The sequence below is a fragment of the Ranitomeya variabilis genome, chromosome 5 (assembly GCF_051348905.1).
Source record: "Ranitomeya variabilis isolate aRanVar5 chromosome 5, aRanVar5.hap1, whole genome shotgun sequence".
NCBI classification, from domain to species: domain Eukaryota; kingdom Metazoa; phylum Chordata; class Amphibia; order Anura; family Dendrobatidae; genus Ranitomeya; species Ranitomeya variabilis.
The window spans coordinates 204,010,548-204,029,880 of NC_135236.1; the positions used below are offsets into that span (position 1 = coordinate 204,010,548).

Consider the following 19,333-nt stretch of genomic DNA (forward strand, 5'->3'; position numbering starts at 1 on the left):
AGCAGGAGGAGAGGGAGCAGAGTGTAGGCCGAAGCCTGCACTGGCGGCAGCTTTGTGTCTGCGTGGCTTTTGCAGGACACGTTGCCGGCTACACAGCAGGGGAACAGCTGGCGGTGCTCAACCCCACTGACAGAGTGGCGGGTGTTTTGCTCTGTGCAGCCAGCACTTCCGGACGCCAACTGGCAGTGTTAGAGCCCAGGGACAGCAGGAGGAGAGGGAGCAGAGTGTAGGCCAAAGCCTAATTGAACCAATTTTAAAGGTAGCCTTTAACCCCCCTCAGGTGTTACAAACTGGAAGAGCCACACCTTGGGCAGCAGTAATGAAGCCCAAGTCAAAGGTTGCTCTTTTAATTTTGTTCCTTGCACACGCTGAATGAAACACGTACCACATTTAGGCCCTTATACAGTCAAAACTGTCTTGGAGGAGGGATTTCCCTTCTTAATGAGACGCAGCACAGCTGGCAAAAATACCACCTTGGTGCTTGGTGCGGCCTCCTGAGCATCGTATTTTGCTGTACAGGAGTCTGCGCTGTTGCGTTATCCCTTGGCCATGCGCTGTCTTTCTTCTGACATCATTTGATGTCGGCTGGTGCGGTTCGCGATGCCCATGAATCCCAGCCCAGCAGTGTCTTTACATTGTTTCACACTGCGGGGCTGGGATTCATGGCCTTGCGCAGTACATATGTTCGCCTCTCACTCGGGTCCTTACACCTGCTTCAGACTGTGCGGCGCCAGCTGATCCCTTATGGCATGCCACGGCCATGAGGCCGCACAGTGTGAAGAAGGCGGAAGGAGATAAGTGCCAGGCAAAGATAGGCACTGGTCATGCCCATCAATCACACCCTCGCAGTCTAAAGAAATTAGACACCGAGGGGCGTTGTGTCGGGCAGGGCTGCCGCAGAGGCGCAGCCAGCCAAACAATGATGTGAGAAGACGGGCAGCGCTACCAATGGGCTTGCTGCGTGTCATTACAAAGGAAAATCACACCTGAGGGACGTTTTAATGGTCTCAGGGGACACATTTTAGACATGTTCAGTTCCATGTGTGCAAGGAGAATAAGTTTATGAGCCACCTTGCACAAATGCAGCATGACTGCTGTACAAGGTGGCTGTAATACATACAAATACCTGGGGGGGGGGACAGGTTCCCTTCAATTTCAGTTCTTGTGTCTGCGTGGCTTTTGCAGGACACGTTGCCAGTTACACAGCAGGGGAACAGCTGGCGGTGCTGAACCCCACTGACAGAGTGGCGGGTGTTTTGCTCTGTGCAGCCAGCACTTCCGGACGCCAACTGGCAGTGTTAGAGCCCAGGGACAGCAGGAGGAGAGGGAGCAGAGTGTAGGCCGAAGCCTAATTGAACCAATTTTAAAGGTAACCTTTAACCCCCCCTCAGGTGTTACAAACTGGAAGAGCCACACCTTGGGCAGCAGTAATGTTGCCCAAGTCAAAGGTTGCTCTTTTAATTTTGTTCCTTGCACACGCTGAATGAAACACGTACCACATTTAGGCCCTTATACAGTCAAAACTGTCTTGGAGGAGGGAGTTCCCTTCTTAATGAGACGCAGCACAGCTGGCAAAAATACCACCTTGGTGCTTGGCGCGGCCTCCTGAGCATCGCATTTTGCTGTACAGGAGTCTGCGCTGTTGCGTTATCCCTTGGCCATGCGCTGTCCATCTTCTGAAATCATTTGATGTCGGCTGGTGCGGTTCGCGATGCCCATGAATCCCAGCCCAGCAGTGTCTTTACATTGTTTCACACTGCGGGGCTGGGATTCATGGCCTTGCGCAGTACATATGTTCGCCTCTCACTCGGGTCCTTACACCTGCTTCAGACTGTGCGGCGCCAGCTGATCCCTTATGGCATGCCACGGCCATGAGGCCGCACAGTGTGAAGAAGGCGGAAGGAGATAAGTGCCAGGCGAAGATAGGCAATGGTCATGCCCATCAATCACACCCTCCCAGTCTAAAGAAATTAGACACCGAGGGGAGTTGTGTCGGGCAGGGCTGCCGCAGAGGCGCAGCCAGCCAAACAATGATGTGAGAACATGGGCAGCGTTACCAATGGGCTTGCTGCGTGTCATTACAAAGGAAAGTCACACCTGAGGGACATTTTAATGGTCTCAGGGGACACATTTTAGACGTGTTCAGTTCCATGTGTGTAAGGAGAATAAGTTTATGAGCCACCTTGCACAAATGCAGCATGACTGCTGTACAAGGTGGCTGTAATACATACAAACGCCTGGGGGGGGGACAGGTTCCCTTCAATTTCAGTTCTTGTGTCTGCGTGGCTTTTGCAGGACACGTTGCCAGCTACATAGCAGGGGAACAGCTGGCGGTGCTGAACCCCACTGACAGAGTGGCGGGTGTTTTGCTCTGTGCAGCCAGCACTTCCGGATGCCAACTGGCAGTGTTAGATCCCAAGGTCAGCAGGAGGAGAGGGAGCAGAGTGTAGGCCGAAGCCTGCACTGGCGGCAGCTTTGTGTCTGCGTGGCTTTTGCAGGACACGTTGCCGGCTACACAGCAGGGGAACAGCTGGCGGTGCTGAACCTCACTGACACATTGGCGGGTGTTTTGCTCTGTGCAGCCAGCACTTCCGGGCACTAACTGGCAGTGTTAGAGCCCAGGGTCAGCAGGAGGAGAGGGAGCAGAGTGTAGGCCGAAGCCTGCACTGGCGGCAGCTTTGTGTCTGCGTGGCTTTTGCAGGACACGTTGCCGGCTACACAGCAGGGGAACAGCTGGCGGTGCTGAACCCCACTGACAGAGTGGCGGGTGTTTTGCTCTGTGCAGCCAGCACTTCCGGGCACCAACTGGCAGTGTTAGAGCCCAGGGTCAGCAGGAGGAGAGGGAGCAGAGTATAGGCCGAAGCCTGCACTGGCGGCAGCTTTGTGTCTGCGTGGCTTTTGCAGGACACGTTGCCGACTACACAGCAGGGGAACAGCTGGCGGAGCTGAACCCCACTGACACATTGGTGGGTGTTTTGCTCTGTGCAGCCAGCACTTCCGGGCACCAACTGGCAGTGTTAGAGCCCAGGGTCAGCAGGAGGAGAGGGAGCAGAGTGTAGGCCGAAGCCTGCACTGGCGGCAGCTTTGTGTCTGCATGGCTTTTGCAGGACACGTTGCTGGCTGCACAGCAGGGGAACAGCTGGCAGTGCTGAACCCCACTGACAGAGTGGCGGGTGTTTTGCTCTGTGCAGCCAGCATTTCCGGGCACCAACTGGCAGTGTTAGAGACCAGGGACAGCAGGAGGAGAGGGAGCAGAGTGTAGGCCGAAGCCTAATTGAACCAATTTTAAAGGTAACCTTTAACCACCCCCTCAGGTGTTACAAACAAGAAGAGCCACAACTTGTGCAGCTGTAATGCTGCCCAAGTGAAAGGTTGCTCTTTAAGTTTTGAATCTTGCACACGCTGGATGAAACAGGTATAACATTTAGCACCTTATACAGTCAAAACTGTCTTGTAGGCAGGAGTTTCCTTCTTAATGAGACGCAGCACAGCTGTCAAGAATCCCACGTTGGTGCTGGGCGTAGTCTCCTGAGCGTCGTTATTTGCTGTACAGGAGTCTGCGCTGTCGTGTTATCCCTTGGCCTTGCGCTGTTACCGCTGCCCATCTTCTGACTTCATTTAATGTCGGCCGGTGCGGTTCGCGATGCCCATGAATACCAGCCCCGCAGTGTCTTCTCATTTATTCACACTGCGGGGCTGGGATTCATGGCCTTGCGCAGTCAATATGTTCGCCTCTCACACTTGTGTCCTTACACCTGCTTCAGACTGTGCGGCGTCAGCTGATCCCTTATCGCATGCCACGGCCATGAAGCCGTATAGTCTGAAGAAGGCGGAAGGAGATGAGTGACAACAGGCGAAGATATGTACTATTCATGCCCGTCAATCACACCCTCGCAGTCAAAATAAATAAGACACCGAGGGGCGTTGTGTCGGGCAGGGCGGCCGCAGAGGCGCAGCCAGCCAAACAATGATGTCAGAAGACGGGCAGCGCTATCAAGGGGGTGCAGCGTGTCATTACAAAGGAAAGTCACACCTCAGGGACGGTTTAATGGTCTCAGGAGACACATTTTAGACGTGTTGCATTCGGCGTGTGCAAGGAGAGTAACATAATGAGCCACCTTGTACAAATGCAGAATTACTGCTGTACAAGGTGGCTGTTATACATGCCAATGCCTGGGGGGGGACAGGTTGCCTTAAATTTCAGTTCTTGTGTCTGCATGGCGTTTGCAGGACACGATGCCGGCTACACAGCAGGGGAACAGCTGGCGTTACTGAACCCCAATAACAGAGGAGCGACTGTTGACTGTGCGGACAGCACTTCCAGGCACCAACTAGCGGTGTTGGAGCCCAGGGACAGCAGGAGGAGAGGGAGCAGGGTGTAGGCCGAAGCCTGCACTGGAGGCAGTTTTAGGTCTGTTGTGTCTGCGTGGCGTTTGCAGGACACGATGCCGGCTACACAGCAGGGGAACAGCTGGCGTTGCTGAACCCCACTGACACATTGGCGGGTGTTTTTCTCTGTGCAGCTAGCACTTCCGGGCACCAACTGGCAGTGTTAGAGCCCGGGGTCAGCAGGAGGAGCAGAGTGTAGGCCGAAGCCTGCACTGGAGCAAGTTGAAAGGGAACCTTTAACCCCCACCCCAGGCGTTTGTTGCTGAAAGAGCCATCTTGTACAGCACTAATGATGCAAAAGGAAAAGGTGGCTCTTTTAATTATGCTCCTTTCAAAGGCTGAACTACACACTTATGAAATGTGTCCCCTCACACCGTTAAACCGTCCCGGAGGTGGGACTTTCCTTTGTAATGTGACGCAGCCCAGCCATCATTCCTACCCCCTTGGCGCCGTGAGCCACCTCCTCAGCGTTGTTTGATTCTGTCCCAGATCCTGCACTGTTATGTTATCCCTTGGCCAGGCACAATTAGCGCTGCCCATCTTCTGACATCATTTTGTGTCAGGCTGGCTGCGCCCGTGCGGCCGCGCTGGCCGAGATCCCGCCTCGCAGTGTCGTCTAATGTAATCCCACTGCGGGCCTGGGATCCGTGGCCATGCGCAGTGCATATCCTCGCCTCTCACTCCCCTCCCTCCGACTTCTTCAGACTGTGCGGTGTCACGGCCGTGGCATGCTATTAGGGATCAGCTGACGGCGCACAGTCTGAAGAAGGTGGAGGGAGATGAGTGAGAGGCGGAGGTGAAGATACGCACTGCGCATGCCCATGGATCCCAGGCCCGCAGTGTGATTAAATCAGAAGACACTGCGAGGCGGGATCTCGTCCAGCGCGGCTGCACAGGCGCAGCCAGCCTGACACCAAATTATGTCAGAAGACGGGCACCGCAAAGTGTGCCTGGCCAAGGGATAACATAACAGCGCTGGCTCCGGGACAGAATTAAACAACGCGGAGGAGGCGGCGAACGTCGCCAAGGGGGTAGGAATGACGGGTGTGCTGCGTCACATTACAAAGGAAAGTCCCACCTCTGGGATGGTTTTACGGTATCAGTGGACACACTTTAAAAGTGTTAAGTTCTGCGTGTGCAAGGAGCTAAACAAAAATAGTTACCTTTTCCTTGTGCAGCATTACTGCTGCACAAGGTGGCTATTTCAGTAACAAACGCCGGGGGGGGGGGGACAGGTTCCCTTACATTTCAGTTGTTGTGTCAGCGTGGCGGTCGCAGGACACATTGCCGGCTACACAGCTGGGGATCAGCTGACGTTACTGACACCCAATAACACTGGGTCGTATGTTTTGACTGTGCAGACGGCACTTCTGAGCCTCAACTGGCAGTGTTGGAGCCCAGGAATTACAGTTCAGGTGGTAGAAAGATGAACACAACAGGAGACCTGGATACTGTAGACAGTCACCCAATTATTTAATCAGGAAGAGGAGTGGCAAATTCCTGCGAGATCCAGGCCTGGTTCATTTTCAGGAAAGTAAGCCGGTCAACGTTATCGGAGGATAGTCGCATGCGACAGTCTGTTAGTACACCACCTGCAGCACTAAAGGCGCATTCCGATAATACACTAGCCGCAGGGCAAGCCAGCACCTCCAATGCATACTGGCTTAGCTCTGGCTATGTATCCAGCTTAGAGACCCAAAACTTGAAAGGGGAAGAGCTGTCTGGGAGTACTGCAAGAGGGCAAGACATGTAGTCTGTCACCATCTGACGGAACCGTTGCCTCCTGCTGACTGGAGCCGTCTGTGATGGTGTAGACATTTGTGGCGGGCACAAAAAACTGTGCGACAGTTGGGCCATACTGGTCTTGCCTTGAGCAGAGGCACTGCTTCTGCTCCCTCTTTGTGCAGAGCCTCCTCCACTGCCTGGACGCACTGAGCTGCTTTGTAAAGCACTAGCAGCACTTCTCTCAGTTGGACTGGAGAAGATGATGGAATTCACCAGTGTGTCTTGGTACTCCCGCATTTTACGCTCCCGGTTCAACGGTGTTATGAGGCTTTGTACGTTGTCCCGGTAGCGAGGATCGAGGAGGGCGAACACCCAATAATCAGACATGTTGAGAATGTGGGCGATGCGGCGGTCGTTTCTCAGGCACTGCAGCATGTAATCAACCATGTGCTGCAGACTGCCAACTGGTCAAGAAACGCTGTCCCCTCCTTGAGGCGTGATCTCTGCCCGCTTGTCATCACCCCACCCTCACTGTACACACTGACTATTGGACAATTGTGTAACTCCCTCCTCTGGATGGATGTCTTCCTCCTCCATTGGCTCCTCCTCATCCTCCTCACAAAGTGTCCCCTGCCTATGCGTTTGTGAGGAACCACGTGGCGCTGACTGTCCAGAAGATGATGGAAATGGTGAATCCTCATCCTCCACCTCTTCCACAACATCATCCCTTAGCGCTTGCAGTGATTTTTCAAGCAGGCCGATAAGGGGGACAGTCATGCTGACTAGTGCATCATCTGCACTCACCATCCAGCGTGGAATAATCGAAGGGACGCAAAACCTGGCAGACGTCCTTCATAGTGGCCCATTCTGTGGTTGTGAAGTCTGAACGGCGCGGAGTGCGATTTCTTTGCGCCTGATGCAGCTGTTACTCCATTACTGCTTGCTGCTGCTCACACAACCGCTCCAACATATGTAACGTGGAATTCCACCTGGTAGGTAGGTCACATATGATGCAATGTTCCGGAAGGCGGAATCGGCGCTGCAGAGCCGCAATGCGCGATTTTGCCGTGCTGGAACGCCGCAAGTCAGCACACTCTAGGCGGACCTTGTGCAGCAGTGCATCAAGATCTGGTTAGTCCCTCAAAAAACTCTGCACGACCAAGTTGAGCACATGTGCCAGACATGGGATGTGAGTGAGGTTGCCGAGGCCCAGAGCTGCCACCAGATTTCGGCCATTATCACACACCACCATGCCTGGCTGGAGATTCGCTGCCACAAACCACACATCGCTCTCCTGCTTGATGGCATTCCAGAGCTCCTGCGCTGTGTGGCTTCGATTCCCCAAAGAAATTAAATTCAAGACGGCCTGTTGACGTTTGGCCACGGCTGTGCTCATGTCGGTCAAACAGGTAAACGTTCATGGGTCCATGTGGAGGTGGACTGTGACGGCTCCTGCAGCGATGATTCTGAGGAACTTGTGTAAGAGGAGGAGTCAATGCATACAGACTGGATTCCTGAAATCCTTGGAGTGGGCAGGACACGTCCTGCGCCACTCGCACGATCTGTACCCGGCTCAACAACATTAACCCAATGGGCAGTGAGGGAAAGGTATCGCCCCTGTCCATGTTGACTGGTCCACGCACTGGTGGTGAGGTGGACCTTGCTACTGACGGCGTTCAGTAGTGCGTGTTTTATGTGTCCCTCCACATGCTAGTGCAGGGCAGGGACGGCTTGCCTGCTGAAATAACAGCGGCTGGGCACATTGTACTGTGGGATTGCCAATGACATAAAGTCACGGAAGCTGTCAGTCTCCACCAGCCTGATTGACAGCATTTCCAGTGACAGAAGTTTGGCAATGCCTGCAGTCGGAGCCTGTGCTCGTGAGTGGTTTGCCGAAAAAGGCCGCCTTTTCTCCCATGCCTGTACTACCGATGGCTGTGGACTGGGCTGGGAGTGTGAGGATGACTGGGAACGTGGTGCTGCAGGTGGAATTACAGTGGGTCTCTGGACAACAGTGCCAGAGGTTCTTCCATGGCGATCCTGGGAGGAAGCCAAACCAGCTGTGTGTGAGCTGGAGGAAGAGGCAACATGAGCTGAAGAGATGGTAGCTGCCGCTGTTTGTTGGCCTAGCTCTTCAGTGTGTTTCTGTAACTCCGCCGCGTGCCTAGTCCGCACATGTTTCCACATGTTGGAGGTATTGAGGTTGCTGACATTTCTCCCTCTTTTGACTTTGTGATGACACACCTTGCATTTGACATAGCAAATGTCATCTGCAACTGTGTCAAAAAAGGACCAGGCACTGCAAGTCTTGGGAGCGCCCTTTTTGGCTTTTGGAAGAGACATGCTCCTAACGAGTGCCAAAGTGGAGGCTACAGGATCCGCAGTCTTCCCCCTCCCTCTCCCTCTTTGGGCCGTACGGGGAATCTATTCCTCAGAGCTGCTCCCACAACCTTCCTGTCCCTCACGCCATGATGGGTCAAGGACCTCATCATCTACACTACCCTCTGCCACCAACTGCTCCTCCTGGGTAGTCTCAGCAGCAGAGCACGCACCAGAAAGTGGCACCTGAGTGTCATCAGCGGATGCGTTCTGCGGTGTGGTGACCGGAGGCACTGGCCCACTCGCCTCTTCAGACTCAGAGAGAAAAAGCTGTTGGGCATCACTGCACACTGCCTCTTCTTTCATTTCTCCAATGCTGCTTGGCTGGCCCCCTGTTTCCAAGCCAAGAGATTCAGAGAACAGAAGTAGACGGCTCCTGTCCTGGGCTCTCTGTCTGCCTGGGCAATTTGGCAGGTGGTGAAGAGACAGATGGGTGCTCTCCAGTGCTCTGTGTCTGAGAGGATGTGGCACTAATTGAAGTCAATGCGTTAGCTGCCATCCATCCGACAACGGCTTCAATTTGGTCTTCACGCAGCAGCGGTGTACGGCGCTCTCCGACAAAGCTGCGCATGAAGGACTGTTCCCTGCTGAAACTGGGTGATGATGAGTCACCGGTGCCCGCAGCAGGCACAGAATCCCCACTTCCTCTCCCTGCTCCATGCTCACGCCCACGTGCCTTACTCCCTGCCTTCTTCATCTTGGTTGACTGATAATGATAAGCAGAAAAGTACTAACGGCTTAGTGTACTTATTCCAGAACAGCTCCTAACAGGTATAAGAAACACTAATTTTCTAAAGTGTGGACTAGACTTTAATATGAGCTAATGTGGCCTACACAACTGTAAAGTGGTGTGTTTGGTGAACTTTATTATTTATTTATTTTTTGGGGGCTGGACTGACAACAGGGAGAGCTGCACTCACACGGAGACCGCGCAGACAGCCGTAAATGGCACTGCAAGGCCCCAAAAACCTCCTCTACGTTATCCTATGTAGCATTTTTCCACAATTTAGCTGGATATGGGTGGAAAGCCACTAATAGGAATTATTTGAAAAAATGTGCAGCGGGCTGCACTATTTGCAAAAAAGGACAATGGAATGGATAGAACTGTATGAGTCAGTGAACCACCCTGAGCTGGATACAACCGGCTGTGGCTGCACACAGACTACAGGGCGAGCTGCACTCACGCAGAGACCGTGCAGACAGCCGTAAACGGCGCTGCAAGGCCCCAAAAACCTCCTCTACGTTATCCTATGTAGTGTTTTTCCACAATTTAGCTGGATACGGGTGGAAAGCCACTAATAGGAATTATTTGAAAAAATGTGCAGCGGGCTGCACTATTTGCAAAAAAGGACAATGGAATGGATAGAACTGTACGAGTCAGTGAACCACCCTGAGCTGGATACAACCGGCTGTGGCTGCACACAGACTATGCGGCAAGTATCGGATCTTGGTATCGGAATTCCGATACCGCAAGTATCGGCCGATACCCGATACTTGCGGTATCGGAATGCTCAACACTAATGGCCACACATCGCATCCATCGTACAACGGATCCGTCGTGTTTTGGCGGACCGTCGGCATGAAAAAATGTTCAAGTGAACTTTTTTTGTCCATCGCGTCCGCCATTTTCTAACGAGCATGCGCGGCAGAAACTCTGCCCCTCCTCCCCGCACTTCAGAATGGGCAGCAGATGCGTTGAAAAACTGCATCCGTTGCCCACGTCTTGCACAAATTTCACAACGTGCGTCGGGTACGTTTGCCCGACGCATAGCGATGGACCCGTACCAATGCAAGTGTGAAAAAGGCCTTTATGAGCGTTGAATTTTAAAAAAAAAATGGAAAAAAACGGTGTGGGCTCCCGAGCAATTATCTGCGCCAGAGGGGGAAAGCCGACAGCCGGGGGCCAACATTTATAGCCTGCTATGAATATCAGCCCGCAGCTGTCTGCGTAGACTTTACTGGCTATTAAAATAGGGGGACCCCCCCAAAAAATGACGTGGGGTCCCCCTATATTTTATAGCCAGAAAGGCTATGCAGACAGCTGCAGGCTGATATTCATAGCCTAGAGAGGGGCCATGGATATTGGCCCCCCGGGCTACAAATACCAGTCCGCAGCCACCCCAGAAATGGCGCATGTGTAAGATGCGCCAATTCTGGCACTTAGCCCCTCTCTTCCCACTCCCGTGTAGCAGTGGGATATGGGGTAATAAGGGGTTAATGTCTCCTTGCTATTGTAAGGTGACATTAAGCCAGGTTAATAACGGAGAGGCATCAATAAGACGCCTATCCGTTATTAATCCAATAGTAAGAAAGGGTTAATAAACACGCACACATTAGGAAAAAGTATTTTAATATTCTTCATTTCACCATACTTACCATACTTCAGCTCCTGCAAAAAACGTAAAATAATAAACCGTATACTACCTGTCCACCGTAGTCCAATTAATAACGAGTGTCCCACGACAATCTCCCCTATAGAACAGTGACATCGGGTGATGTCACTGCTCTATAGGACCCTCAGTGACACACTGACAGGAGCCAATGGCTCCTGCAGTGCATCACTGAGGTTATCTGAGTTCAAAGTCTCACTTTATGGCAATTGCTGCCTGGGAAAATTTCTCATACAGCAATGCCATAAAGTGAGACTAGGGACTTTTTCTTTACAGTGGCGGAGGAATACCTTCCTCCGGAGCGTCATTGTGTTCCAGGAACCCCTGGAGAGCGGTTGCAACAGCTGTTGCTGCCATTCCCCATGGGAGATCGTCGTGGGACACTCGTGGATTTCTGCGGACAGGGAGTATATTGGTTGTTTGTTTTTTTTCAAATTTTTTACAGATGACACTGGCTTCGGGGATCAAAGTGACAAGTAATGATGAGTATGTAATCTATGTTTAATGTACTGTATGTCTATATGTATGTCACGTATGTAATGTATGAATGTACTGTATGTAGTATGTATGTATGTAGTATGTATGTATGCAGTATGTATGTATGTAGTATGTATGTAGCATGTATGTAGTATGTATGCATGTATGCAGTATGTATGTATGGAGTTTGTATGTATGTATGTAAGTAGTATGTATGTAGCATGTATGTAGTATGTATGGATGTATGTATGTAGTATGTCTGCAGTATGTATGCTGTATGTATGTATGCAGTATGTATGTAGAATGTATGGATGTATGTAGCATGTATGTAGCATGTATGTAGCATGTAGCATGTATGTAGCATGTATGTAGCATGTAGCATGTATGTATTCCATAGTCTCACTGCTCTTACAGTAAAGAATCCGCGTCTGGTATTATGCTTAAACCTTCTTTCCTCCAGATGTAGAGGATGCCCCCTTGTCCCTGTCTCAGGTCTATGATTAAAAAGATCATCAGAAAGATCTTTGTACTGTCCCCCCATATATTTATACATTAAAATAAGATCACCCCTTAGTCTTCATTTTTCCAAACTTAATAGCCCCAAGTGTAATAATCTATCTTGGTATTGCAGACCCCCCAGTCCTCTAATAACCTTGGTCGCTCTGCTCTGCACCCGCTCTAGTTCAGCTATGTCTTTCTTATACACCGGAGACCAGAACTGTGCACAGTATTCTAAGTGTGGTCGAACTAGTGACTTGTATAGAGGTAAAATTATGTTCTCCTCATGAGCATCTATGCCTCTTTTAATGCATCCCATTATTTTATTTGCCTTTGTAGCAGCTGCCTGACACTGGCCACTGAATATAAGTTTGTCATCCACCCACACACCCAGGTCTTTTTCATTGACGGTTTTGCCCAGAGGTTTAGAATTAAGCACATAGTTATACATCTTATTACTTCTACCCAAGTGCATGACCTTATATTTATCCCCATTAAAGCTCATTTGCCATTTATCAGCCCAAGCTTCCAGTTTGCATAAATCATCCTGTAATATAAAATTGTCCTCCCCTGTATTGATTACCCTGCAGAGTTTAGTGTCATCTGCAAATATTGAAATTCTACTCTGAATGCCCCCTACAAGGTCATTAATAAATATGTTAAAAAGAAGAGGGCCCAATACTGACCCCTGTGGTACCCCACTGCTAACCGCGACCAAGTCCGAGTGTGCTCCATTAATAACCACCCTTTGTTTCCTATCCCTGAGCCCGCTCTCAACCCACTTACACATATTTTCCCCTATCCCTATTATTCTCATTTTATGTATCAACCTTTTGTGTGGCACCGTATCAAAAGCTTTTCAAAAGTCCATATACACTACATCTACTGGATTCCCTTGGTCCAGTCCGGAACTTACCTCTTCATAGAAGCTGATCAAATTAGTCTGACATGAACGGTCCCTAGTAAACCCATGCTGATACTGGGCTGAAGATACAATTCACTTTTATTGTGGATGTGGGGGAAGGGCTTGGTATATATGTCAGGCAAGAAATGTAAAGAGGTGGCATAGTATGTAAAGGGGAAAGCATGTGGGGACTTTGTGACAGTTATATTTTATGAGAGCGGACAGTGTTAAATATAAATCATAAGGGAGATGATGTGACCATTGTAGTTTATAAGGGAAGATAGTATGGCAGTTGGAGTTCAAAAGGGGGAGGGTGTGACAGTTGAAGTTTATAAGTGAGGACAGTACAGAGGCACTATTATATAGGAGAAGACAGTGTGAAGACATTGCACGATAAGCGTGACAGTGTGTGTAGGGACATATTTCATGTAGAGAGCACAGCATGTGTGGATATTGTTTATGCAGGATAAGTTATAATAACACTGTTGTCTTTAACGACCCGGTGTTGGGATGGGAGGCAGAAGGCCTGAGGTGAGAAAGGTCTGCATAGTCTATCTCTTGATGTGAAAGGTCATCATGTTGCCAGAAGCAAATGGAGATGAATAGGATCAAAAAAATTCCAATCGGAGTAGCTGTTACTAGGGTTGAGCGAAACGGATCGGTCATTTTCATAAGTCGCCGACTTTTGGCAAAGTCGGCGTCTCATGAAACCCGACCCGATCCCTGTGTGGGGTTGGCCATGCGGAACGCGATCTTGGCGCCAAAGTCGCGTTTCGTATGACGCGTTTAGCGCCATTTTTTCAGCCAATGAAGGAGCGTGGGCAGAGTGATGACATAGGTCTTAGGGGTGTGTACGCCTATCGCCATTTTAGCGCTTGTGCGCAGTAGGGATTTGCAATGTGTAACATTTTCTTTGCTGGGACGGGAGAGAGAGAGAGAGAGAGAATTTTTCCCCATTGACATGCATTGGGTTTCGTGTTCCGGCCGATCCCCGACTTTTCACAGTAATCAGCCGATTTCGCCCGACTCGACTTTTCAGATAGTCGGGTTTCGTGAAACACCACTCGACCCTAAAACAGGCAAGGTCGCTCAACCCTAGCTGTTACCTGTATGTAAATAGTTTGCAGCCTGATGATGGATGGTAAGTAGAGATGAGTGGTTCAGTCCACGGAGGATCGACTTTGAGGCAAGTTTTCTGAAATCCACAAGTTTGATGCTTTGAGATCCATGTGAGATTCAATTCACAAGAATTGTCCCCCTCAAAATGACACCATTTCTCACACTGCTAAAGTCTCAGAGAGTGGGCTAGTCAGATGTGGCCTTGGAGGCTTTCTCATAATGTCCTGCCGCTACTAATAGCCAGTATAAAAGATGGGTCCTGACAAGGTGTGTCATTTCCTACTTGTACAGTATATAAATAGGTGGTCAGAGTGCACAACTCATTCAACATAGGGATAGAAAAAAGCCTTATTTGATTGTGCTCTACAAATTAAGTGCTGAAGCAGATGGGAGTGCTAGTCTCAGCCTATAAATACTATTCCAAAGATTCTACTGTAGAGGGCTGTAGCTGAATAGTCACTAAGTGAGACTGTGAGTTGATTAATCTGAGATATACTGCAGTAACAGCATCTTAATTTCGATGTTTTTCTCGTAACTATTTTCTCGTGACATATTGTACTTTATGATCGTGCTAAAATTTCTTCCATTTGATTTGCATTTATTTGTGAAAAAAATTGACATTTTGCAAAAAATTCACAATTTTCAAACTTTTAATTTTTATGCCCTTAAGTCAGAGAGTCATATCGCACAAAATAGTTAATAAATAACATTTCCCACATGTCTACTTTACATTAGCACAATTTTGGAAACATGTTTTTTTTTGTTAGGAAGCTATAAGGGTTAAAAGTTGACCAGTAATTTCTCATTTTTACAACAAAATTTGCAAAACCATTTTTTTAGGGACCACCTCACACTTAAAGTGGCTTTGAGGGGCCTAAATGACAGGAAATACCCCAAAATGATACCACTCTAAACACTGCACCCCTCAAGGTACTCAAAACCACATTCAAGAAGTTTATTTGCCCTTCAGGTGCTTCACAGGAATTTTTGGAATGCAGAAGGAAAAAATAAATATTTACTTTTCTTTCAACATTTTTTTCCTTACCTCATTTTTTTTAACTTTCACAAGGGTAACAGGATAAAATGGACAATAGAATTTTTTGTGCCATTTCTCCTGAGTATGGTGATACCCCCTATTGTGGGGGAAAAACACTGTTTGTGCACGGCAGGGCTTGGAAGGGAAGGAGCACAATTTGACTTTTTGAATGCAAAATTTGATGGAATAATTAGCAGACACCATGTCCCGTTTGAAGAGCCCCTGATGTGCTTAAACAGTCGAATCACCCACAAGTGACACCATTATGGAAACTAGACTCTTTTGGGACCTTGTTTAGATGTGGTTTGAGCACCTTGAACCCCCAGTTGTTTCACAAAAGTTTATAACATAATTTTGTATTTTCACAAGGGTAAACGGAGAAAATGGACCCCAAGGTTTGTTGTGCAATTTCTCCTGACTTCATCAATACCCCATATGTGGTCGAAAACTACTTTTGAGCCACAGTGCAAAGCTTAGAAGGGAGGTAGCGCCATATTACAGTGCAGATGTACCCACCATAAGTGACCCCATCTTGGAATTTATTGCCTTTTGGGAATTTAACTTCAGATGTAGTGACAATTTTGACTCCATGGGTGTTTTCCAGAAACAGGCAGCAGTGGATGTTGCTGAGTGAAAATTGCCATTGTATTGACCAATACGCTGTAGTAATCAGTACATTATGCCCAGCTCATGCTTCTGGAGACACGCACCTGTAAATTAGGTGGGCTCTCATCACTACAGAAATGCCAAACATGTGGGTGCTATATGTTGTTTAGGTACACTGGGGCTCAGAAGGGAGAGGGACATTTAGATTTGGGAGTGGAGAATTTGCTGAATTTCTTTTGGCGGTGAGGAGCCATTTCGCTTTTCCAGAGCCTTTTCACTAACAGTAACGTGTATGCAGGGGTGGAACTACCGGGGTCGCAGAGGTCGCGGCTGCACCAGGGCCCGGGCCCAAAAGAGGGCCCGGTGCCGCCGCGACCTCTGCGACCTCGGTAGTCCGCCGTGGGCGCAGCTTACCGGGCCGCCGCCAGGATGAATTGCAGGCTGAGCGGCCGGTCACTGTGGGGGCAGGCCGTGCGGCGTCACGTTCCTCGGCTCCTCCTCCTCCTTTTCGCGGGGCTGCCAGGCGCGCGCGCGCTGCCTGGGGGACTTCGAGCGGTGAAGGTACGTGCAGCAACAGGACATGTGGGGGGTGCGACATGTGGGTGCGCCATGCTCTTCCCAGGTCCCGGGCTGCCTGGCGATGCCGATCGCCGGGCCCACGGCGCAGGTATGTCCGGGCGGCAGGAGCCGGTGCCATTATCGTTTAGCTGGGGGGGGGGTGCCCTGCAATCCCCCCTACAAGTGCTCAAACCGCCCTGTGAAACTGTATTGGGGAGCCATGGGATGCATTCCCCCCCCCCCCACCACATACATTGGTTTTGTGTATCTGCAATTCTTTTAAATGTAATGGCTGCAGTTATTGCGTGGTATATACAATTGCTCTGTTTGAACTTTCTTTGTGTCTATATTTAGGGTTTAACACCTGGATTTATTTTTCAAATTTCATTTTCAGATTGTTTAACTTTTATAACAGTTTATATCCACCATGTCCTCTTACCATCATTTGAGTGGCTCACAAAAACGTAAAAAAAAAAGGGAAGATGAACATAAAGTTCAAAAATTCCCAAAAATAAGCATTTTCTTCTCGCAGACAGCTACTGCTTCTGCATCTGCTGCTACAGACACTGTAACTGGTCAACGTGAGGAGATGATTGACAGCCCTAGCACTTCTACAGTTGCTGAAAGCTCTCAATCACCTTTAGGGGTGGAAAGTGCCCACACTGAAGCATGTAGCAACCAAACAAGCAGCACATCTGATGTGCAAGAAACAATAAAGGATACAGGCACCAGCTCTGCCTCCATAGAACATTCTTTAATTGAAGAAAAGTATGTTACAGATAGGGGACATTATCCTGTAACAATTACAGATTACAATATCAAACGTTTTATTCTTGCCAATGGTCCCTGCAGGCCTAAAGGGCCATTTCCTAGAGACAATGATGAACATCGTAGATGTTTCTCTGAAGCCTACTATGAAAGGACCACAAAAGCAGGGCACAGACTTCCAGTCACATGGCTTTGTTATTCTCCAAAGTTAAATGCTGCATATTGTGAGCCGTGCTGGTTATTTGGTGACCGTAACAAGTTAGGCTTTGAACCAGTATGGGCTAAGGGAATTTGTAAGTGGCAACGACTTTCTGCTAAAATAAAGATTCATGAAGCTTCCCAAGCTCACATGAACGCTTGTGTTGTATATGATACCTGGAGGAGAAACAAATTAATAGATAAAGAGACTGAAGTACAAATTTTAAAAGAAAAAAATTTTTGGCGACAAGTCTTGCACAGAATAACTAGTGTGACACTCACTATGGCTATGGCCAATCTATCCTTCCGTGGGCATAGAGAAAAGATAGGCGAGATTAGTAATGGAAACTTTCTTTCTATAATAGAACTCCTAGCAGAATATGATCATGTATTGAAGGAGCTCCTCCAGTTACCTTTAGGAACAACAAAATATCTAAGCCCCAAAATTCAAAACGAAGTTATAGATATTCTTGCAAAACAACTTCAAGATGTCATTGTAGGTGAAATTAAAGCTTCTCAGTTTTTTTCCATAATTATGGACACTACTCAAGACATATCCAAAGTTGACCAGTTAAGTCAAATATTCCGGTATGTGACTGTATGCAGGGATGAGAGTGAAAGGGCAACTGCTATAAACATACAAGAGGTGTTTTTAGGCTATCATGCAGTTGAAGACCCTAGTGCTGCAGGACTTGAGAATGATATTCTCAAGTGCATAGAAAGTAAGGGCCTACAGCTGTCAAAATGTCGGGGCCAGGGTTATGATGGGGCTGCCACAATGAGAGGAGTTTATACAGGAGTTCAGGCTCGCATTCTAAAGCGAGAAAAGAATGCCTTGTATGTTCACTGTGCAGCCCATAACCTTAACTTGGTTATACAGGATGCTGTGAGCAATGTTCCTGAGACTTCACGATTTTTTGAGGTGTTGCAGAGTTTGTATGTCTTTTTTGGAGAAAGCATCACTCGGTGGTCTGTTTTACAATCCTTCACCACTGAATCCTCTCTCACCCTAAAAACCTTATGCCCTACACGATGGTCATCCCGTTACGACTCACTAATTGCACTTCGCTTTCGGTTTGTTGATGTCCTTAAGGCACTCTCTAAGTTGATATTGACATCCACCAAAGCTAAAGAGAGGGAAGAGGCTATGGCCCTTAGGACAAAAATTGAATCTTTTGAGTTTGTCCTCCTTATTGTTGTGCAGAGCAAAATTCTGGACAAGATAAATACTATCTCAAAGGTTCTTCAGTCAGACCATATGGATCTATCCAATGCTGCCCACTTAATTCAGAGTACCATAGAACATCTTAGCAGCTATAGAGACCAATTTGAGGATAGCAAAAAAACTGCCATCACACTTGCTGAAAAGTGGGGAATTTCTGCAGTGTTTGCAAATAAAAGGATTGCAAAAGTAAAGAGATACAGTGATGAGCTGAGCTTGGATGAGAGACTGCAGGATCCGGAGCGGAGATTTAAAACTGCTGTTTTTTATGCCACTTTAGACATAATCGTGTCTCAGTTAACAAGTAGGTTTAGTAGCATGAGCACAATAGTTGAAAGATTTAAGATCGTTCAGCCATCTGTATTGTCTACTGAATCAGATGATGACCTATTTCAAGCTGCAGTGCGATTTCAGCAGTATTATGAGGAGGATATATCCTGCGATTTTCCTGGGCAGCTACTTGGCTTCCGTGCAACACTTCAAAATGAGATAGTCAAGTCCCCCACAGTCAAAGATCTGGCTCATCTACTTATTATAGACAATGCTGCTTTGTCATCTACACTCCCAGATGTGTGTACAGCATTGTTGCTTTTTCTCACATTGCCAGTTACAGTTGCCTCAGCAGAAAGGGCATTTTCTAAATTGGCCTTGATTAAAAATTACCTAAGAAGCACCATGTCACAACAAAGGCTTTCTGGGCTTGCCCTGTTAAGCATTGAAAACGAAAGAGCCAGAAAACTGGACATTCCGGCAATTGTTGATAAATTTGCTGATTTGAAAGCAAGGCGGCGCAAGTTCTAACTATGTATTTTGCGTAAGTGTGCAGTTTGTTAGAACAAAGAGTTCCTACTTTGAAAAAGTTCATACTAACACAAAGTTCATACTAACACAAAGTTCATACTAACCAAAGTTCGTACTAACACAAAGTTCAATTTGTTACCTGGTTTGGTTTCACTAGTATTTTGCCTGCCTTCTTTTGGTAAAACATGCTTGCTTGTGACGCAGTAACATAGTAACGATAAAGTACCCATAAAGTCAAAATCAAAGCATATCTGTTATATTAC

The 19,333-nt window shown here is 48.3% G+C and overlaps 1 protein-coding gene across 1 annotated transcript; it reads left to right on the plus strand.

Annotated features, from left to right (window-relative positions):
- The first annotated feature begins 17,330 nt into the window (after window positions 1–17,330).
- LOC143774936 (zinc finger MYM-type protein 1-like) lies at window positions 17,331–19,070 on the plus strand. The gene has a single exon (XM_077262750.1). It carries the CDS (start codon window positions 17,331–17,333, stop codon window positions 19,068–19,070), a length of 1,740 nt encoding a protein of 579 aa, XP_077118865.1.
- Window positions 19,071–19,333: the final 263 nt, after the last annotated feature.